The following is a 24,308-nucleotide window of genomic DNA, read 5'->3' as shown; positions in this document are numbered from 1 at the left end:
AAATTAGCCCATAACTCTTATTTGTGTTTAACCATGAGACTTGCAACCTTTTCTCAGTACAACATTCTCAGCTTACTTCCTTTGAGTCTGGCTGGTGACTCCTGATTGTGCCCTTCCTCTTCCCAACATTCTTAGTTTGGTCGCCCTTTCTATACTTTCTGCCTGGCTACTGGACAATCAGCATTTTATTTAACTAATTTGAGCGACAATTTTTTTTTTTTTTTTTTACAGTTCTTCAAAATGGTCTGGAATTGTATCAATTTATTTATATTCAAGGCTCAATATTTAAGAATCTAGAGGTAAATATCAGCCTGTATATACACTGGCAGCTTTAGAGGGCCTTTGTCCTGCACCTGCCTAGAATATGATGTGACAACATAATCCAGGATTCATAAAGGCGGGCCAATGTCCTATAGAGACATGTATCCTCCTTCTGACATTGTGAAAACATCAAGACCTTTTAAAATACCAGTGAGCATATCATAGAGGCTTAAGTGTAACTTTGTGGCTAGGCTTGGTGGTGATGAGAAATACCTGTAGTGGAGGATTTGAAAAATTAAGAAACAATTATTTTTTAAATCATTTTTTAATATATTTATTTATTAATATTTTTTACATACCAACCCCAGTTCCCCCTCCCCCCCTTCTCCCACCCTCTCACCTCCCTCCCACTCTACCCCCATCTACTCCTCAGAGTGGGTAAGACCTCCCATGGTAGTCAACAAAGTCTGGCAAACAAAGTTGAAAGAGAGCCTAGCCTCTCCCCATTGTATCAAGGCATCCCACCACAGGGAGTGGGCTCCAAAAAGCTAGTTCATGCAACTGGGATAGGTTCTGGTCCCAGGGACCCCAAAAACAAATGGTGCCCCACAATTGTCACCCACATTCAGAGGATCTAGTTTGGTCCCATGCAGGTTCCTAGGCTGTCAGTCCAGGATCTGTGAGCTCCAAATAGTACTGGTGAGCAATCTCTGTGGGTTTCCCCATCATGATCTTGACCCCCCTCTTCTTCTTTTTTTATTTTTTGAATGTCACATGCCATTTATTGAAGACAAATTTTTACAGTGTACATGAGGATTATTCCACAGCATTTTCCCTTTTTGTCTAATTAAAAAGGAAGGTTTTAACTTTAACACGGTAAGATTATATACAACAAAAACAGTTATTAAGTAAGAATTACAGTAACACTATCTAATCCATTTGCATTTGGAAAAAATAGAGAAAATACCTAATAATCTATCTTGGTGAGTCTCAAGTTTTGTATCTAACTTACTTTCTATTATAAATAAGGAAAATTATAACTATTTAGTCTTCAACTCCATCAAAGACCTGAGAAGGGGAAATGTTACCTAATGACAGGGACCTCAAGGTGAGTGCCTGGGCAGTCCCCCAAAATTCCTTTTCAATATTGGAGCATCCAACTCTGGCCTACAGGCCTAGCATGTTTGACAGACTTTCCTATGAAGCAGGGAATTTTGAAGGAATGTCATACCTTGCAAAGTTCAGCAGTCACATTTCTTGCATCCTGATGGGCCAGTATGGACAGTAACTGTCAGTAATTGAGGCAAGGGCAGTTTCTTTGCCCACATGACTAGCTTTTGCCATAAATAAAACAAATTCCATCTGGAGTTTCTTCAATGCCCATCATCTTCTCTGAAGTAGATTGGTGCTTTTAGGAGCAGATGTGTCTCACTATCATGAAAAGCCTTAGGTTATTAAACATATCAAATGTCATATTCTATATGTCTTTGAATTGTTTGAAGATCATCTGTCTAAATATATCTGTATGACCTTGAAAACATACCTAACATGACTATAAGTTTGACTACTATAGATGACTATTACTCTATATTTCTTATTTATATGCTACATTTTAAAATAATTTGCATAAGTATAATATCTTAAACAAGAGTAGAAATATACATATGGTATAACAAAATTAACTTTAAATTTTTATCAATAAACCAAAATCCATACTAATGTAAAATATTTAAGATTAATAAAAATTTTAAAAGATTCAATAATCTACTCTTTTATCCTGTCATTTCTATATTCCCCCCTTTTCTTTTCAGAACAAGATCTCTGAATCTAATCTCCTTTGTTTAGCTTTTTTCCTGACCATTATCCATAAGAACTTGTAACTAACCCCCCAAATGATGACAAACATTCATAATTTATTTTTGGGAATCTGGGCATAGTTCTCTAGACTACTTCTTACTGACTGGGGGCACTGGTCATCGTTGGAGGACCCTGAGATAATTTAGGATTATGGTCAAGTCCTGACAGGAGTAGTCTGTGAGGCTGGATCATCTCAGCCAGCCTCCTTGAAGCTGCTCTGGATGCAGAACTCAGAGGAAACTGCACATAGGCACTATGAAATGTTGAGTCATCTGGGCCATCCTCTCCCATTGGAGATTTTCCAGGGGGTCTTCCTTGATCAAACCTGATTTTTCATAACCCAGAATGAATCCATGGCCTCTCATTTCCTGTGGAAATAAAAGCAGAACCTCTTTCCCAATGCAACATATCCCTTGACTTAAATTTTGAAGTCAGGACATTTTTAAAATATATAGGTTGGTTTAATATAGCAGTTTTCATAATTGAATGTCACTCAGCAGTTATCATTTGCTATTAGCAGTCAAAATATTTAAAGACAACACAATAACATACAGTATCCAGACTCTCTATGTATTTTTCATCTTTATGTGGCCTTTTTTTTTCTATTACTTTACTCCCTTTTTTAGGACTTTATTATTTTAAAACTGTATATCTCTTTTTTGAATGTCTATACTTTCTCTTTTCTCTCCCAAGCCTGTGTATATTTTTAAACACACTGTAAACCTGTTAGAGGTAGTTTTTTTCTTCTTCTAAATCAGTATTTACTGCATATCTCTTTCTTTTTCTGACCACATGAGTCTTTAAACTGCTAAGCAGGCTAAGACTAAAGTGTAAGCTTTGGTGGCTGGCTCTGCCCCATTCCTTGGGTTCTTGAGAGTCTAATTTTATGACAGAGGTACCTGCAAGAGTCATGCTTAGTGTCTCAATTTTGGGAAGCTGTTGGGTCCATGCTGCCACAAAGTAGTGTGCAGCCCTCTTCCCATAAACACCATTTAAGTACTCCATAGCAGGACCTCCCAAAAGAGCTGGCCATACGTGAACCAGGAAGCTGCGTCTTAAAGGAGTCACGCCTCTGCTTGACACTAGCAAACAGAGCCTACCTAAGAAAATGCTGCTACCAAGAAGCTATGCTTGACTCTGTTCTTTTGTGTGTTTAGAATCCTCTTTTTAAAGTTTCCCTCAGGTTTTATGTGGAAATTCTTGTCCAACATTTGGACGCCAGACTGTGTTCTTTCTTTGTAGTGTGTACGTGTCTTCATGTGCTGTATGTGCATGTGTGCTAGTGCCCCTCCCTGTGGAGACTAGAGGAAGATGTCGGGTGAGAAAAGGCCTCTCACATAACCTGGAGCTAGACTGCTGACCAACAAGTCCCACCAACAACAATCCTCCTTCTGTCTCATTTCCAACAGTGCTAGGATTACAGGAATGCATGGCCATGCCCAAGTCCGTATGTGTATGCTGGCAATTTAAACTCAGGTCTTCATGCATACAGAATAAGTACTGTGAACTGTCTCCCTGGTATTGCCTATCTTATTCTTAATGAAGAATTTAGACTCGGTAGGTGAACATTATAAGAACTCACAAAGAGGACATTACCCCAAATACAACATCATTTCTTAAGTGTAATGGTTTCTCAGCAAACCGTTTGGTGCAGCAAGTTTACTCTGCCTGTTGAAGGAGCACAGAACTAATGGAGCAGAGAAAGAGAAGGGCACACAGAATGGTTTGTTCATGTAAAATTGAAGGGCTTTCATTACTGGTTGGCAGTTTTAGTAAAAACAAATTCCTCAGCATTAGTAATACTAATACACTGGGTAAGTAAGTCTATTTTTTATTTTCTTGTGCATTCTCTTTCTATATGGTCACTAAGTATAATTGTATAATTCTATTTTGTGCATTATAATTTCTATATGGTCACTAAGTATAATTGTTTAATTCTGTTGTGTAATTCTATTTTTTATTTTCTTGTGCACTATAATTTCTATATGGCCAGTAAGTATAATTCTTTCAGTGTCATTAGTGTACCCTTCAGTGTCTTTGAGAAAGATGATGTCATCAGATATATCCATTAGGAATGAAAGTCTAAATCCCTTAGCCAGCCAAGTGGTTAAAAGCCTACAGAGTAACTGTATCATTTTGTTCCAACTGAACAGAACTGGAGTGTAGGTTTATCTTCTAAGTATCATATTTTGGAGATGATGTAAACTAAGAAAAGTAACTGTAAAAGAAATTCTGTAGGCAGTTCTGACAGTGCAATTGTTACCTCCCCATCCCACCAGCCAGCTCAGCTCTGCACAGATAGGATGGTGTTAGCCTCTGCTGAAACTCCTTATAGTCAGTGTTGCAGGGAACAGAGAGTTTATTATTATGTACAAGCAGGAAAGTATGGGTATTCCAAATCCACAATGTTTAATGTTAGTTTAAATAAGAAGGCAATGGAAACTCAGGTCAATATTCTTGGAAAGAATTCTCGACAGAAAAATTTTAGAAAACCACCATACTAACATTTTAAGTAGATGTAATCAGACATCTGAAATCCATTTGTCTAGAATGATACAAAATTAATTCTCATTCCCCAAGTGAAATTGTTTTTATGATGTAACATGGGCTATTGTGCACTCATTTTGGCTTATGTGTGTGTTTAAGCTGAAGTTTTGTGGCATGCATTGTGGGAAAGGCATTCCTACTAGTGTTTGACTTTAACTCAGAACAGTGTTGATCACAGCTGTGATAACAACTGGAGCAGCTGGACAGAAGTGGGTCACTGGTCTGTCTTCTACCCCGGGGGATTCTGACGCAGGTTAAAGATTCCATGGCTTGCCCTAGATGGAAGTGAATGCAGCATTTGAAAAAATGGCATGGTATGGTAAGTCAGGGAACCTAAAGATGTTCATGGAGAATGATCAGGAAGTGGATAGAGCTGTCTGCACACCCTGGTCTCCTGCAGCAGGAGCCAGGTTAGGCCAAAGGTACAGGAATGAGAGCTCGGTACCAGTTCTTTGCCATTAGTGTGAGTTCTCTGGTTTATTCCAGTTAACAGCCATCTTCTTCCAAATGACTTGTTCTCCCAAATCTCAGCACAAGCATTTGACTAGCTGTTTCCCTGTACTATGGATAGGTGCTATGGGCATGGCAGTTCAGGTAGGTAGCAAGGCTGAGCTCATTGGATGATGGATGCATTAAGAAAGGGTATGACTAGTAAGCTCATGGGGGGAACTGTCTTGTCTGCTAGGGAGTCTATGGAAGGCTTCCTGGAGGAGATGACATTGACCCAGGATTACAAAGGCTAAATTGGATTTAGCACTCGAGCAAATAGTTAAAGAGGCGGTGTTTTAGGTAGTGAGGCAATGTGAGCATTTCTCTTTGACAGTCGATGAATCTGGCTTAGCAACTCTGTGTGTAGATGTCCTGAACCATCTCAGTAGCCTAGGCAGAAGCTTTGGGGTTTGTGGTCAGAGCATTTGTGGGTTTTAAAAGTTTCCCAGATGATGCTGATTCAGAGTGCACTGAGAACCACCAGCAGCTGAATTACAGCCCATTACGAGTTGTGAAATACAGCTGGGAAGTGAACTGGAAAAGGACCACAGAGGCTTCCTTCCCTATGTCAAGCCAAGGACTTTCTCACCTGTGACCTGCAAGTATAAGGGGACCGCTGAAGCCTGCTCCTTGATTGGTTTCCATCATTTTCAGAGCCAGGGTGGCTGCACATATTTAGAGTCCTTTGGGAGCAGTAGAAAAAGTGGGGTGCAGAGTGTGGGTCTAGGTGTCGCCTCACTGCTTTGGTTGGTCATTGAGAGTGTTGTTTATGCATTGCTTCTTTCTGAGGTGGGGACATTTTAGTCTCTGCTTTGTGTTTCTAAACAGAGTTATTGAAGTTTTTATAATGATTCTTTTCTCTTCAGGGGAGTTGGCTGCATCTTTGTTGAGATGATCCAAGGAGTCGCTGCATTTCCAGGAATGAAAGACATTCAGGATCAACTTGAACGAATATTTCTGGTAAGTTCTATACAAAGTGCTTCTCAGAAAAGCGTGTTTCTAATTAGTTACTTAATGATCTGCTGGAAGCATTTTAAAACATGGTTGTCCATTGTTGTCACATCTAATCCTAACTTTTTTTTGCCTTTAAGTGGCAAGGAATTATTCATTGACAAGTGTGCCTTTAAATTATCATATGTGAATAAAATGATAGCATAGTAAGAATGAGAGAGATAAGAGAAGTAGTATAGAATAATGGGCTGTAATTATCATGCAGGCATAATGGTTCCAAATAAAGCATGTAGAGATCAGCCAACTTCCAAGAAGATGGAGCTCATCTAGACACTTCCCTCCATGCCTGCACAGTAGGCTTGCACTGATAACTGTCGTCTGTAATACTGAATATGGAGAATGGGAAGTGCGGGGGCATGGTAACCTTGCAGAGGAAACAGCCAGGCAGAAGTCACCTCAGCCAGGTCTGTAAGCCTGTGCTCATCTATGAGAAGTCACATGGTGGCATGTTCCCTTGAGATGATGTGAGGAAAATGGTGTGTTGCTCCCATCTTCTTCTTCCTCAAACTGTAAGTCCACTCAAGCTATGTAACCAAAATGCAAGACATTCTGCAAAATTCCCTACTCATACTCTTCAAAACTTCTCATTGTCATAAAAAACAAGGGAAGTCTGAAAAACTCTTATAACCCAGGGGGAAGCTGGGAGCATGTGACAGCTCAGAGTGATATGGTCTCATGGATGGATCCCTGGACCAGCAGAACACAATAGAAAAAACCAGTGAAACCTGAATGAAGTATGGGGTTTAGTAATGTCCATAGACCAATGTGGATTTTTATTTGGTACAAATGCAACTGGGTGGAGCTTAAACAGGAGGAGATGAGTGAAAGCTGTGCCAGAACTCTCACTAATATTTTGGCAATCTTCATATAATTTTGAATTTCTTGTAAAAAAAAAAAAAAGGCGTATCTTGAGTTCTGGCAAAATTGTGTTGAAGTAGCTTGTCTGTATCTATCCTGCACTATCTTGTTTTATCTTGGTGGCTTGGGAAAGGGTCTTACTCACTTTCTGAAGTTGTTCCCTCAAAGATGAGAGAGGAATTCTTCTCAAAGGTCACTTTGAGGAATCATTGACTTAGGAATAAGAAATGCTTCTAAATGCCTACCATACAGTAAGCATGGGTTGTTCTCATTACAACATTTTCATATCAAGTTCTTTAATTCAGTGGGACTTTTATGTTAGTCAGTAAAGTACGTTATTTAAAATCCAAAATAATATCTAGAAAAAGTAAAGATTTTATTAAAAGTATTTAAACTAAGCACATTCTGATAACTCATATTACCATATTTCTCCTTACTTTCAAAACTCTCCTGTGAAACCACTGAGGTGGATTTTAGTGTAGACTATGTCAGAAGATGTACTGTCATTCACTCCAGAGATGTGGGCTCTCCTTTCCAGTATAAGAATTATAAGAATGACGGGGGAGCCACTGTACATAGATTGAGACTGTCACTCTTGTGTTCCCCTCCATGTCAACTGTGAAATGATGAGAAAAGAGACTATGGTCCCCTCATGCAGGGTCCCCTACCACATAGCTGCCGTAAGATGACAGGTGGAAGAATAGAAGAGTCACTGACTGGGTCTTCAAAGAGTTGTGTTGAATTTTCTCTTTCTCCTAGAGGTTATCTTTATCTATTTCTTTCAATTGTATTAGAAGTTATGTCTTCAGTGCTGAAATGGACTCTCATGACTACAAAATAATGCATTTTTATAATGGAAAATCCCCATAATGTTCAAAGGTACAGAAGCTAATGTCACCTCCCTGCTACCATGACACCACTCACAAAAAATCACTTTAGTGTTTTGGTATATATATATATATATATATATATATATATATATATATATATATATATATATATATATATATGCCATTGAATTTTTATATGTGCTTTAAGAATTTCATCATGTATTGTCTACCATTTGTTGGTCCAATTTTCTTTTCATAATATATAACAAAGACTTCATTGGGGAAAATTCAGAAACGTCATCATTTTTAATGACAGTTTCACTATATGGATGAGATGCTATTTACACATCTAATCCATCTTTAAAAAAAAAAAAGCTACTAAAAACTACATTGTATCCCTACTAAGACTAATTATTAAAATTGAAAAAATCCTTAATGTAATAAAGTCAGTTTTCATGCATTTGTTGACTATTCTTATATATCCATTGCTTCATCTAAACACACAAAGCTCCTCATCCCCTTTTACTCAATAAAATCTTTTATGTTTTTCATTTAACTGGATTAGGTCTGTAGATTATATAAGAAACAAATGATATAATGTTGAGCTGCTTCTAAGAATAAATTATTCATATAATATGTATGAGTCATAATATGAGAATAATTTGTTTAGGTTAGTTTAGTTTACTTAATTTGGGGTGGTATTTATTTTATTATATGAGTGTTTTGCTTGCATGTATGTCTGTGCACCATGTGATTTCGTGGTGCCCATAGAGGTCACAAGAGAGTGTTGGATTCCTTGGGACTAGATTTCTGGATAGTTGTAAGCTGCTGTATAGCTGCTGGGAATCAAACCTGAATCCTCTGGAATAAATGTTTTCAACCACTTACTGTCTCTCCAGCCCAGGTAGTTTAGTTGTTACTGTTTTGGGTTTCATAGCCTCAAAATCTTCATGTAGATGAGAGTGACCTTGACCTTCTGATCTTCCTGCCCCATCTCTCGAGTGCTGGGGTGACAGATAGGGCGGACCATGCCTAGTTCATGCAGCACTGGGATGCAATCTGGGGCTTCATGTGTTGGATGATTACTCTACCAAATGAGCTATGCATTCAGCACCGGCCACTCGTGTAATCCTTATAAACAAATTTTTGCTTCCTTTTTCTATAATCTCCACTTTCGTTGAATTATTTTAGACAGTTTATCCATAAGAATTCTTTTCCTTTTATTCCTTTTGTCTATTTGTAAATATGATGTGTGTGTGTGTGTGTGTGTGTGTGTGTGTGTGTGTGTGTGTATTCACATGTGTGAGGGTGCTTGGGTATGCATGCATATGTATGCATATACCATATGTACTCATTTCAGTATAGAGGGCCAGATTTGATATTGGAATCTTTCTGGATTTCTGTTCCATCTTATTCTTTTGAGGCAGGTTGCTTTAACCAAACCCAGAACTCACCAATAAGGCTAGTCTTGCTGGATAGCTTGTTCTGGGGATGCCCTGACTCCATTTTCTGGAACTGGAGTTATAAGAATGCCAGTGTGCCTGCTTGATGTTTAGGTGGTTTCTAGAGACCCAAACTTAAATAGTTTGTGTAGCAAATCTTTTCACCACTGAGCCATTTCTCCACGAGCATTTCTACATACTTTGTAACTGAATAAAACAATTGAAAAAATTATTTTAATGATGTATAGTTTATATATTATCTGCATCATGCTAAATCATATCAAATATTTAGCTGTCAGGTTTGTTTAATACCCAAATAAAGTCATTATATCACTCAGTTATATTCTGAGACTAATTTCTTACATTTCTAGTTAGCTTTTAATACTGAATCCTATCAAACAATAATTATATAACATTTCCAAAATTTTTAATTAGTTTCATGTTAAAAATACTCTCTTATATTTAAAATAAGAAAGTCAGGTGTATAAACCTTGAACATCAGCACTTGGGAGGCAGAAACATAAGAATCAGAATTTCAAGGCCAGCCTTGGCAATGTAGCAAGTTCAAGGCCAGTCTGTTACCTCAGACCCTAGCTCAAAAACCAATAAATTAATAAATGAGAAAACATAAAAAGGATTAGTTTCTTCTTGTATACTACTTCAGGATGAGTTTAGAAAACCTGAATAATGATAGAAATGAGTTATATGTTATATCAAGAGAACTAAAAAAATGAGTTTCACAATAGCAATTCTTCCTGGAAATGTCTGTGTAATACAAACGACATATATCAGAGAGCATGGCTCTCTTCCTGTATGGATATTTAGCCCCTATTTCTTAATTTTATGGCATTGCTTTTCTAATTTTATGGGTATCCAGAGACCTTTGAGCCCTGGCTAGGCTTTTAATAAGCCAGGGAAATAAATCATTACAAATTTCTCATGGGATTATTGATGTACCAAGTCATGATTCACTCTTCTTAGAGCGCAGAAATCTGTGAATGCAGATAACCATCATGACTCCTGGCAATAATTGTTTCATTTCCCATAGATACTTGATTACACAATGCTCTTTAAGATAAAATGCCCTTTGATCGTTAGGAGCTGAAGACCATCTTCGGTGGAAGATTGCTGCTTCAGAACTGAATGACCAAACATTTTGCCCTGAAAAAATTAGTCAAAATCAAACTAAAATCTAGGAACTTCGGTTGTCAAATGCTGTAATCTTAAATATTTTATAATTTCCTCTGGATGGTTGGTATTTGCCAGTGGGTCTGTATAACATGCTAGGAAGCCGTTCTCAGGACTTAGTCATCACTCCCAACTTTGTCATCCGCTCTCAGGATATTGGGCAAATTCAGTATGGTTGAATCAATGGGAAAAATGCTTTTCCTCAGTGACCTTTCACATCTGGCCAAAATAAGAGGCTATTAAATGGGGATTAAGTCTCCTAGAAACTGCCAAACCTCTTTTCTGAAGTGGCAGTTGTATATCTGGGCTCTGGTAAAGCATTGCCAAGCAGACAATCAACTTGGAAAGTCATGAAAGATGAGATTATTTGGTTTGTTTGGTATCTTCATTTTGAGATTAAGTACATTCGTTTTTTCCTGTAAACTGGAAAAAGTGGTTAATAACATTGAAGCATGAAATTAATAACTTGTAACCTAAGATTTAATTAGTTCACACATACCATATCTTTATTAAAAATGTGCAAGGCAGCAAAGATCAGCCAGTGAATGCCTTTCTATTTTTTTTCCTTTGTACTTCCCTTTTTTGGTGGGAGAAAGCTGGTTACATTTTAAACAAATCTAATTTGTTTTCAGAGCACTATAACCATGTTGGTATACAAAGTGAGCTGGTGTTGCTACAATCTGCAATTTCAAATCCAGTCATTTTCCTTGCATTCATGATGCCCATCTGCAAGACACAAAGGTAGTAGCATTTGTAGGAGACCTATTCAAACCATTTGAGGTTGCATGGGACTAGACAGCAGGTTCTCTAACAAGCAGCTTGCTCCACTGATAGACAGGCAGAGTGATTTGTTTTCATTCTTCAGCATTGCCTGTTTTCAAATATAACATGGTGTTCTCTGTTCACCTCCATTAGTTGCAAAACATAAGCAGAAGATACATTTATTTAGGTGGGTGAGAAAAATCAGAACTAATAAAAAGAATTTGTATTCCAAACATATTGTTCTGGCTTGACAAAGAAGCCCACACAGTAGAACCCCGGGAATATGCGTCTCTCACTTCAAAACAGCTGAGCAAATGGCAGAGGGTGTGTGCACAGCTGTCAGAAACTTTGGCAGATGCTTCTGGGTTTGTGTGGCTCAAGGCCCAGAGTGCAGCAGTGGTGACAGAGATGAGACGCATGTGGCCCTCTTTTCCAGGCCGCTTCTTTTTCTCCCCTCTTTGAATGCTGATGAACCTGAAAAGCTCCCTCATCTCTGCCTGCTAGGGCTCCTAGTGGGGCACAGAATTGCATCTCCTAGTTGTTAACCTACTTTACATTGTCTGATGGGTACATGGATTAAAATATTCCCCTTCATCAGTGTATGTGTCATTTAGGATTTAAGTGTGTGTGTGTGTGTGTGTGTGTGTGTGTGTGTGTGTGTGTGACAAGGCACATGTGGAGGTCAGGGGACAACTCTTTGAGAGGACAACTCTTTGGAGTCAATTCTTTTGCTGTGAATGGCCATCATGCTTGGTGTTAAATGCATTAACCTCTTGTTGACCAAAATTTTTAATTCTAAAAATATATAATATTATAATAATAGGCCTCAGGCTTGTAGATGTTTAAAGAAGACGTTTCTAGGAGAGGTTTTCTTGTACACTGAAGGAAGAGCAAGGGCTGAAGATAGACATGGGAACAAGGGGCAGAGCATGTGGAGAAACACAGGAGGTGATGGCTTAGCTGGGGTGGGGCCAGTAGGAGGGGACTTCTCTGAGAGATGAGTCGGTAGAGAGGGTTGATCTTACCCTATAGGTCAATATGTTTGTATTTTATGATACATCATAAATATTTTTACTTTTTTATTAAAAATAAACTTTTTTCTCATAAAATATATACTAATTATGGTTTCCCCACCCTCTACTCCTCACTGCCCCTCCCATCCAGATCCACTCCCTTTCTGTCTCTCATTATTTAAAAAAAAACAAAAAACAAAAAAAAACAAAAAACAGGCTTCTAAGGGATAATAATAAAATAAAATAAAAACTAGCACATTAGAATAGGACAACACAAACAAATGGAAAAGAGCCCAAGAGAAATCACAAGAAAGGGACCCACTCATTCACACTCAGGAATCCCGTAAAAAACACTAAACTGAAATCCATGATACACACAAAGTACTTGTATCGCAAAATATATGTATAATAAAATAAAATATTATATATTAAAATAAAAATTAAAAATAAGGAAGAAAAAGTCTTGACATGGCATTGAGACAAGGAACCTTCACAGATGCTGCTGAGTTCATTTTCTATTGGCCGTTTCTTACTGGCCGTTGACTGCTGGGCATGCAGCTACCCTTAAGTTCAGTTTGTCCCCAGTGAGACTCCCTTGGAGGAAACCAAGCTTTCATTTGTAAGTGGTTATTAATTGGAGATTGCTCTTGGGTTAGAGGTGGGGCATGTGTCTACTTCTATGCTCAGCTCTAGGACCCCATCTGGTGCAGCCCCGTGCAGGCCCTGTGCATGCTGCCTCGGTCTCTGTAAATTCATATGTCTGTCAGTCTTGTTGATTTCAAGGGCCATGTTTTCTTGGTGTCCTCCATCCCCTCTGGCTTTTTACACTCTTTCTGCCTCCTCTTCCATGGAGTTCTGTGAGCCCTTTGGGGGAAGAATTTCATGGAGACATCCTGTTTAGGGCTGAATGTTCCAAGGTCTCTCACTCTCTGCATAATATCTGGCTCTGGGTCTCGGTGTTTGTTCCCATCTGCTGCAGGAAGAAGCTTCTCTGGTGATGGCTGAGCAAGGCCCTGATCTGCTTCCCTGGCTGAAGTGACATCATAAATATTTTTAAATGATGTAGGTTAGGGTATTTGTAAATGATGCTGAAGATAAGGAAAGCAGAGTTGGTAAATCACGGCATCACAGAAAGCTAGAGACAGTGGGGAGAGGAGATGGTGCCCAGAGAGGAAGATACTGATGCTGTAGAGAACAATGAAAAAATGCAGTACAGTCTCAGGCTCCTAGAAATGAAGGGGGGTGTGGGGCTGGCAGGCTGTGTGAGCTGGGGCAACGCTGACAGGGTGTCTAAGACTCGCTCACTGGAGGGACAGTAGCAGGTGATAATTTGTGACTATGAAGTGACCAGGGGAGGAGACAGTTGCTGGCCACATTCTGAGGTCTTTTCTTGATTTGAGATACTGGTATAGAAACAGAAATGGTTTTATTTCCAATTTCTAAATTAATAGCTTGTTTACTTTCTTATTAATATGGTCGTTTTTATAATTGTGGTAGCCCCCTTGCCTGCTTGTAGTTCCTGGCTATGGTTAGTGTGGGGAACCTGCCCCTACCTTTTCCCCTCAGGGTCCTCTTGAGGAGAGAGGGATCAGAGATTTAGATAGAAGGACAGAGGGAGAGAAACAGACAGAAATACAGGAGAGCCTCAGGAGGGCCTGGATCCTTATCCACTGGCCCAGAACTTTATTCAAAAGGCTTTTTATAACAGTACCAAGGGGAGGGGCAAAAGACCGCCTCCTTGCCAGATACAGCCATGTGTAGACCCTTCCAAACACCTGGTACCCAGGCCCACCATCCAATCATCCTCTTATGCAGCCCTGCCGGGTAAAGCAAGCTCAGATCTCACTAGGAAACTTCTGTGGGCTCCCACAGGTTAGTAGTATTTACCAATGATTTTTTAGTTTAACATAATATATTCCCATTTTATATTACATATAAACATATTATATAGTAAACATATTAGTATAAAATAATGAGTATATTACCTTTTTGTCAATATAGGAATGTATTGTTGGTGTGAAGCTACCTCACTATTCCAATTGTGTCTCATCATGCAACCAACCCAAAACTATGTTTTAATACTTAGTTTTAATCAATATTAATAATTTCATAGATGCATCTTTCCTACTTGGGGGTAAGGACCTCAGTGAGGGCTTGCCTGGGAAATTCTGGGATTTGATAGAAGTCATGGCTAGTGCTGGACTGAGTAGAGGTTGGAGCAGATAGACTGGCCAAACCCTTCTGTCTCTCTTTGTGGTCTTGGGTAGCTCCAAGGTTCTCTATCTCTGGACTAGCTTGGGCTTCCTCACACACGATGCTTGGGCTCTAAGATTCGGGGGGAGTAATCCCAAAAGAAGCAAATGCAGCTACTGGGCCTCTCCTGCTCGGCCTCAGAAGTCACAGAGTAACTCTCTACTGGGCAAAGCAGTCATACATCCTTCCCAAAGTCCAGAAGAGACATAGACTCTAGATTCTAGGAGGGAGGAGTATCGGAAATAATGAGACCACTTTTTAGAAGTGTTGCTCTGGCTGTCTCAATTTTCATTAAATCTGGTAAACAACTTTGTCAGGAGACATATTCTGCCAACAGTCTGTTCAGACTACTATTTTTTTATTTCCCTTTTGTCAAAGCTCATTGTAGCCCCCACAGTGCTGTGTGCCATGATGAATGTGAAAGTGTGAATTGTCACATGATTTTTTTTCAGGCCTTTGGGTGCTTCCTTTGCTCACCCTCCTTTCTTCCCCTTGCACTAGCAAGTTCACAGATGTGTCAGACTGAAAAACTGGTTAAATACTGCTGCAATGTGACAGATCTGAGGCGCGTGAAGAGGTGATGACACCTTCTCGGGATACTAATGGGTTTTCATATGACTGAAATTCTGCCTTTTTTGAAGCCTTTCTTTCATCTGTAAATATATGTCCACTGATAAGAAAAAGAGCATTCCTAGGAATAGAACCTCTTTTCTGTGCGTAGGCAGCATCTGAGATGCTTCCCCTCTTGGAAAACTGGGTTGGATGTAATGAGTTGCTTCTAATCATTAGAATATGGAGATGTGTATCACTTCTCAGAGAAAGCCATAAAAAGATTGTTATTTCCGAGGCTGGAGAAATGTCTCAGCAGTTTGGAGCACTTGTTGCTCTTACAGAGGACAAGGGTTCTGTTCTCAACATCCACATGAGAGCCCACACCCATCCTAACTCCAGTTCCAGGGGATCTGCTGCCCTCTTCTGATCTCTACCTGCACCCAGCATGCATCTGGTGCACATACATGTAGGTAAAATACTCATACACATGAAATTAAACCAATTTTTAAAATTAATCTTTTTAAAAAGTTGTCACTTCTCCTTTCATGCTATTCTGTGCCTAGTATCGTGCAAACGGAAATGCAGATCTGTCATCAGGCTGTCCCAGCACCATAACTTATGATCTCTGGCATTACGTGATTAATAATGTGTTTCCCACACTGATTTTGCAACTCCCTCAGTCTTACACTCCAGAAAAGCTTACCCTTTAGAGGGAGTCTGTCTTGGCTATTAATCTCTTTGTGAAGAACAACTTCACTTAAAAAGGGACCTTCAATCATCACCTGCCAAAGCCCCCGTAAGGAAACAAATCTTCCTCAGAATATTTTCTTCTCACTTGATCTCTCAAGTCTCATTATTACATATCTTGATAAAAGTCTGTCGCTGTTTGATTAAAATTCATCTTATAAAATAATCTCCCAAGGCATCAGAGCATGTCCCTTAGAGGACAATTTCTATCTAACTCAAGCTAACAGCTATCTGACCTTGGGAGTGATTCATGCTCCATCTCTCTTATCTTCAGACAATGATAGGCTTACATTCTCCAGGCTGTGTGGAGGCCATGGCAATTTGTATTCTTTGCAAACTCTCTTTTTTTTTTTTTTTTTTTTTTGTTAACTTTACTAGTACTGGAAAAGTGTTAAGAAGTGTATAGCATAAATGTACCATTCAATATTTTTCCTCTTAGCATAGTAAGTGATCTAAACAAAGGTTTCTGTGGATTTTTTAAATAACTGTATGCATACAATGTGTCCCTTGTTGTCAGTCTCTGCTTGGGAATTCATCAAGTCAAGAGCAAATGTCAGGATTCCACTTTATCACTCGTGTTCCCTGGTGGCCATGCAGGAACTGGCTGAAGGACTGTATTAGTTACTTTTCTGCTGCTGTAATAAAAATGACCAAAGGCAATTTTTAGAAAAGAGATTTTATTTTGGCTTGTGGTTCCAAATGGAGTACCCATAATAGTCAGAAGGAGCAGATAGCCAGTCAGCTGATTATATTTCATCCGCATAGACAGAGCAGAGTGGGGAGGGAAGGGGGCAATGGAGAGGATGGTACAAGGGTCAAGCTTTAAACCCCCAAATCCCATCCCAGTGACAGATTTCCTCTAGAAAGGCTCTACCTCCTAAAGGTTTCATAACTTCCCCAAACAGACACCAACTGGAACCAAGTCTTCAAACAATGTCCCATTGGGAGAGGGACAGTCCTCGTTCATACTATCACAGGTATATATCCTGTGCTATCCAGTCTTTGTGCTTAACACTTACATATTTGTCTAAACGTAATTCACCATTCTAAATACTAGCAATGGCCCCTGTCCCATGGTGGCATTCTCTGAATCCCCAGCTGGAAGTTTCTTCTCCTATTTACCTCTAGTGTCTGCATTAACCTGTGTGTTACCTCCCTTGGATTTCAACCCTGTACCGTAGTTAGGACTACTGTTTCTGTTCACTTATTACAGTATAAGACTCAGTAGTAGGGCATAGAAAGGAGAGGGGCACTTTGAGATTTACAGGCACTGGTGTACACTGTAACTCATAATGATTAGATGCATGTAGTGGCCATTGGAATTTCTTTAACTCATTTTTCAGACTTTTGATTTTTTTTTTTTGTGTGTGTGTGTGACACTCCATGCCCTCACTATATAAGCTTTAACTGTGTAGCCCATCACTGTCTCAAGCTCATGGTGATCCTCCTACCTAATCTCTTAAGTAGTGGATATATTTGCTCCTATATTTGGTGCCCACCTTTATTTGCTCTCCTTGAAATACATACTTTGGAGAATTATGTGGGCATGACTTTAGGAAGCACACAAAAATTTAAAGATATTTTCTTTCTTTCTGCATTAGAAAAATAGATGTGTTTTTGTAGTTTTTCTATTCATCATTCTTGGTTCTAATAACATCTAATCACAAATAAGATTCGATATAGAGTAGATAAATTATCATTCAGATGCAGAGTTCATTCACTGAAGTTCAGTGGGACAAATTACTATCAATTTACTCTAAGCAAACTCCAGTATTAAAAGTATTTCCTGTTTGCCAGGTGGAAGGCAGACAGCTGAAAGGTGTTGATGAATCTTTTCGAGAAGCAACATTAGACTCCGTTCTTGAATCTCCTCCTCACACTTATGACAAAATGAACACAGTGCTCACATCTCATACAGAATGGTGATATGTGCACATCTCATCTTGTGTGCTTCTGGCATTAGACTCCATTCATTTATCATGGAGAGGATGCTATTCTTAAGGAATGAAGAAGTTACAATTAGGGGGACACTAAATATGACTATATATTATTTACAAATCTTCTTACAGTAAAACTTCATTCTAGTGCTACGTAATCAGGAAGTGCAGAAAATGGCCCATCTCATAATTCTGATCTTCCCGAAATACCACAGTGCTGAACTGGATACAAAATGTTAAGAGTATTAACTTTAGGGATACAATCACCTTCCTCACATATCTAAGCAAATGTAAGAGGATGTGTGTTCTTTCCAAATGCTAAGTTCAGTTTTTGCAATAAATTAAAAAATAATATTTATGGGGACTCTCCATACCTTCTAACTCAATTTTCTTGTTACCTTAAAACTATACTCAAAAGGAAAGAGATATTACCCATAATAAATTACAGAAAAATACAGTTCATAGAATTCATTATCTTCTGAGCTGATGATGTCTTCTGTCAATAAGTGAGATATGGAAGAAAGTAGGTGCTTTGCCAGTGAAAATAGTTTTTCATGCAAATAACAGCTACGGTAAGGGGGTGGGAAGGGAAGGACCATAAGTTCCAAGTTCTGGAACAAAGGAATGGAGTGTAGTTATAAGTACAGATCAAGGCATTCTCCTGTGCTCAGGGTCAGTGAGATGGCTCTAGCTCCAAGCCCAAAGACCTGAGTTTGATCTCCTAGACCCACATTGTGTGGTGTGGAGCAAAACCACAGGTGCCTTGTGTGTTCATGCCCCCCTCCCTTTGGTACACACTAAATAAATGAATGCAATAATAATAGTATTATTATAATAATCAGCAATCCTATTCTCTGAGCACTGGGGCATGCTTGGGATAGGAGGATATTACTGATGATAATTCTTCTTCTGTGGTTCAGTTGATATGAATTGGTCAAAAGGGAACATTGGTTTATTTGCACAGATCTGTATCATCCTTACTTCCAACAGAGGAAGATATGCTCAGCCACATTGTCCCTCACACACAACTCAGTAAAAAAAAGTATCTTGCCTTTGAGTTTTAAGATCAGAATGATCTATTTTTGCAAACATGAGTAGTTTGTGACCCTTATAGATATTGAGCTATCGTTGTTACTACTAAAATATTATGTCTTGGCCATTGTTTTGGTGTTTAATTTTTGTTGTTGTTTTGTTTTGAGACGGGATCTCAGGTCTAGCAGGCTGACCTCCAACTGAACTCCTGATTGTCCTGCCTCCATATTCCAAATACTGGGCCTGCAGTTCTGTACCATAGATTACTCTTTTAGCATTTAAAATCTAATAGTGTGCCACACCACTCAGATCATTTTGATTTCCCAACAGTGTATTTCTTTGACTTCTGCTTTCCAAAGTAGTCATTTTGCTCATGAAAATGCTGTTTAAAAAAAAAAAAAAAAAAAAAAGCTGGAGGGCTGATGGGGAGGAGGGCATTGTTTCAATAAGCCAACTGCTTGCTGTCAATTTGCTCAGAAAATTAGCAAGCTGAAGAGTTTGATAACTGCTTTTGACCCACTTGTGTAGCATGAATCTTAAAAGTTCTTGTTGAATAAAAAACATGGGAGCCAGATATTAGGGTGAATGCTGAAATATCCGAGAAGCAGAATAAGCCACAGCTAACCTCATCTTGCCAGCTTCTGAGCCAGTCCTGTTTCCACAAATCCTCAGACTGGAGGCCTCTGAGTCCTCTCCTCACCTGAATGGATCTCAGCTTAACTGCTGATAAAAGCCTAAAAGCTTAAAAAAGCTTCTAGTTCCTGGTCTTCATGCCTTGTATACCTTTCAGCTTCATGCCATCACTTCCTAGGGTTAAAGGCGTGTGTCTTTCCTAAGCTAGACATGAGATCTCAAGTGCTGGGATTAAAGGTGTGTGTTACAATGCCTGGCTGTTTCCAGTGCGGTTTTGAACTCACAGAGATCCAGATGGATCTCTGCCTCTGGAATGCTAGGAATAAAGGCATGTGCTGCCACTGCCTAACCTCTATGTTTAACATAGTAGCTGTTCGATAAGTTTATTGGGGTACACAATATATCAACCACATTTCCCCCTTTTTTTGTTTAAAATAAAAACATTATAAATAATATAAGAAAAAGTATATACAATATATACAGTCAAGAATTACTTTAACAATGTCTAGCCCATTAACATTTGACAGATTCATTCAGACCAAAAAAAATCATTACTTATCTTATTTTGATGAGTCCAAAATTTGTATACAATATACAAAAGTCCAATCCAGTGTAAAATATTTTTTAAAAAGTAGTTCCTTTTTAAAAGTAGATTCAATAATCTACCTTTTTATCTTATATCCATATTCTCTCTTATCATTTCTATATCTTCCCTTTTTCTTTTCAGAGTAGATTCAATATTCTTCCTTTTTATCCTATTTTTCTATATCTCCTTTTTTTTCAGAGTAGATTCAATAATCTACCTCTTATCTTGCATGTTAGGCCCACAGCTCAAGATGTGAGTTTGACAAATACAGAGATTCCAATCAAGGAGTTGTGTTGAGTGCTCAGGGCCTCACATCCAAATCAAAGGAATGTCTTCAGTAGATTACTTCTGCCCCGATGTCAGTATCTTCCCATCTTTTCTCATGTGCTCTGCCCAGGAAGCAGCTATGTTGTGCTTCTCCATGCTCTGCTCCCTCATTCTATCATGTTTCCACTGCTGTCACTAGGCCTGGTGTGCCAGGATTTGTGCTTATCTTATAAGCCCTGAGATGACATCCAGGAAAGCTTTAGAAAGGCAAGAGTGTTGAGATTCATTACTGTCACTCATTCTTAAGATGTTGCTATTGTGATAGAGTTATTTATTCCTTCCACATCACCTGAGTGATACTTTGGTAGTGTTCCTGAGCTTCAAGGAAGCCTTTGGCCATACTTAGGGCAAGTTTTAGAAAGAAAACATGAAAAAATTAAAAAATGATCTGAAGAGTCTTTCTCCTACAGTTACTGGCATTTTTCTGTCAAAGGCACATTGGCTCCATATGCCTAGGAGGCTCAGCCAGGCTTCTGCAGCAGGCTAATTAAGAGATGAGTAATTGTAGAAATCAAGAGAAGAAAGTTAATCAATGTGGTCACACTGAGAAGAGGGGCAGATGAGGGAGTCCAGCAGCCACAAGTCACTCTTCCAGGCATTGACATGATCTTGGGTTGAAGAGGAGAAAATGAGGCAGAGCAAAGATGAATGCTTAGCTTAGCAGTCCTGATCATGGTATGATCTAATTGATATCTCCCCTCTGTCTGGCTCTGCAGAGTGCTCCCCAGGAGTCAGCCTCTGTCTGGCTCTGCAGAGTGCTCCCCAGGAGTCAGCCTCTGTCTGGCTCTGCAGAGTGCTCCCCAGGAGTCACCCCTGGCATATCTGTTTCTCATGAAGTGGCTACTTCCACTCCACAGTGCAGCCTTATGGTGATGAATGATTGCCTCCAGGCTCCTGTTGCTTGGGGACAGTTTGAGCCCCAAGTTATAAACATGTTTACTCATCAGCCTGTCATTTCTGGAACTAACAGTAACTCAAGAGGAGCCAGGCTGTCATGCACACCATTAATGGCAGCTCTCACTCTGGAGGCAGAGGCAGCAGGATCTCTGTGTGTTCCAGGCCAGCCTGGTCTACATAACAAGTTCCAGGCCAGCCGAGAATACTTAATGAGATCCTGTCTTAAAAAAATAAAAAGTAAAAAGTAATTTTTAAAAAGGTTGAGGGAACACAGCCAGAGAAAGATAAAATAATGTAAGCTTGGTAGGGAATCATTGCCTTCAAAACCCTGAAAATGGCTAACATTTCCAGAGGGGCCACCATGTTTGGTGATATCTTTTAAAGAGCCACTGTTTCTGACCCAGCATGCTGCTGTATGCTTCAGGAAGCCATCAGGTCAGCATATTAACTGAGAGGATTACACATAGAAAAATCAATGGGTTTCTAAATTTCTTTACCCAGATTTTTTTCAAAATATGTAACTGAATAAATAAGCAAAATTATTACTTCAGTCAGTTGGTTGTTATAGATTTTCTTTTTAGTCTTGTGACATGAAAACTCTTTAGATTAATATTTCCCTTCATGCTCTTCAGCAAGTATGGTAAAAAATGTTTCCTTTTCACTCCCTTTTCTTTTGTTCTAGTTCATCTATTTATGACAAAATTTTATCAGAGTGAAATTGGCTTTTAAATATTGTGGAGAAACAGTACGCTGTCTAGGATGACAGATTAATTACCTCTTTCCCCCCTACGGGAGCCTGGGAAGAATCTGAAGGCATATCTTGGCTGATAGCTTACCCCTAAGGTCTGTGTGTTCTACCAAAAATAATGAAAAAAGGAAATTTGCCCCTGTTACTGCCTCTTGGGGTACATAGCTTTGATAAGACCAGCCTGTCATTTTGTGTGATAAGATATAACATTTGCTCAAGAAGGAAAGAAGAAAAGAAATAATGAACTTGTATTCTTGGTGTGTTGTAGTCAAACCTGCTGGGTAAATGATCTAATGGTAATGAAGACAGGACTTGAAGGAACCTTCCAATAATGGCCAACTTTCTCTCTCTCTCTCTCTCTCTCTCTCTCTCTCTCTCTCTCTCTCTCTCTCGCTTTTGTTGGGAAAGGCAGTATTTTTCTCAGAAATGTGCATAGCAACTATCTTTTTAGCCTGTTACTCTCTTTATCTCTATTAGTATGTAAGTCTACTAAACACTGAAGAAGAAAATTAGGATGTACTTAGTATTTTGTGTATTCATCTCCTGACCATGTTCATGGAGCAAAGTTGGCTGACTTGAATATCGTGAGTTATCTCTATTCAAATAACTCTGTCATAATATTCCAACCTGCAGAGCTTAAACTGGGTAGAGGTTTTGAAAGCTCCTTCTTTGTATTATACCATGTTAAAGCCCAGGAAAAAAATACTGATGCAATTTAACCATGTATTTCAAAGGTGTGAGGATCATGGTTCCAGGAGATGAAAATTGGTAAATGTGGTCCAAAGCATTTTTAAAGCAGGGGTTCACTTTCTTCACCTATAAAATGAGGTTAGAGTATCCACAGCTTTCAAAGAAAAACTCTTTAGTTGTAGCTCCTTTTTGAAATAAAATTTTACCAATAATCTCAAGTGAGTCCTGCCCCTGCCATGCAGCTTTCTGATTTCCTTCAGTTATTAATTATTCAAATTATTTGTGCTACATAGGTAGGTGTTTTAATCCCATAGCATTGCATGCCATAGTTCATAGCTTGGCATTTATTTTACTAATTCTTAATTGTAAGCCAAATAACAAATATTTACTGAGTGTCTACCTCAGGTTATTTATTGTGATGCAAAGATAAATAAAACATTGTTCCATTATCCCAGGACCTCACAGAATGGCCAGAGAGAAAGACCAGGAGTGTGTTCCTATAACATGTGGTAAGAAGACCTCATGTCTGTAGCCTACTTAGTAATCCATTCAGTTAACGTCTAATAGAAAGATCAGCTGTAACCAATCTCAATCTTGATTCTTGATGTATCACACACAAAATAACTCACATTTGCTCTCCACATATTCCTCTTTTAATAAACGGTAGTACCCTTTGAAACCAAAGCCAGCAATCATTCTCAATTCTCATCCTCTCCTTACCCTAATCCAATAAATAGTTATTCTATATAGATAGTTCTACTCATTCTAGTCCTCAAACAGATACTGACTTGGCCCACAAGTTTACATTACCTTTTTCTAAGTGTAGGGAAAGAGGCTGGCTAAAGAAACCCACCCTGGCCCTGGGACCCACAACTAGGGAAAGATGGCTCAGATCAGGGCAGAAAGAAACAGTTTGTCTCAGTCAGATCAGAGCTCTCTCTGCCCCTAGTTGACTCCACTCCCAAGACATCCTGTGTAAACCACCCTGCCTGGTCAGTTAGAAAAAAAGACTGTTCTCTCCACAGTGGCACATCCAGCTACTCTCCTGGACTCCTCCTTCCCAAAAATCTCTTTTTCAAAAGAGTTTTGGGCCGGCGGTGGTGACGCACACCTGTAATCCCAGCACTCCGGAGACAGAGGCAGGTGGGTCTCTGTGAGTTCAAGGCCAGCCTGGACTACAGAGTGAGTTCCAGGACAGGCTCCAAAACTACACAGAGAAACCCTGTCTCGAAAAAACCAAAAAAAAAAAAAGAGTTTTGGGTGTGAAGATCTTTATTCACTGTCATTCACTGGCATAGAGAAGATCCTTGCTGAGACGTCCCTCAGTGGACAGAGCAAGAGAACACTGAAAACGGAACACTTTTCTCTGAAGCAGGAGGAGGTCGCTACATTTCTGCAGCGGTTTCCCCTTTTGCAGAGTGAAGCAAAAGAAGCAACATCTTAGGCCAGGGAAGCAGAGCTCTCTCTGCAAGAAGCCCCCTTAAATGGGGACTGAGCAAAGCTCAGCTGTAGCAGCTCTCCAGGAGAGGAGCAGGATTGCTATACCCTGTGGGGAGACCATCCCCATCACTCCTGAACATTCAGGAAACCCTTCCCTGCTGAAGCAGTTCCAGCCGTCAGAACTGTGCTCCAGGTGTCCCTGACACCT

At 39.3% G+C, this 24,308-nt stretch overlaps 1 protein-coding gene across 6 annotated transcripts in view; it reads left to right on the top strand.

The window, feature by feature from the left end:
* The window catches only part of Cdk14 (cyclin dependent kinase 14), a 484,889-nt gene that overhangs the window by 353,973 nt on the left and 106,608 nt on the right, over positions 1–24,308 (top strand). For all 6 annotated transcript variants that reach the window (XM_036182828.1, XM_036182829.1, XM_036182831.1 and 3 more), the window contains one exon: positions 6,021–6,114. In XM_036182828.1, the coding sequence (XP_036038721.1) occupies positions 6,021–6,114 (94 nt within the window). The remainder of the gene's footprint in view (positions 1–6,020; positions 6,115–24,308) is intronic.

Source organism: Onychomys torridus, chromosome 3 (assembly GCF_903995425.1).
Source record: "Onychomys torridus chromosome 3, mOncTor1.1, whole genome shotgun sequence".
Lineage (NCBI taxonomy): Eukaryota > Metazoa > Chordata > Mammalia > Rodentia > Cricetidae > Onychomys > Onychomys torridus.
This window is presented reverse-complemented; position numbering and strand designations above follow the sequence as displayed.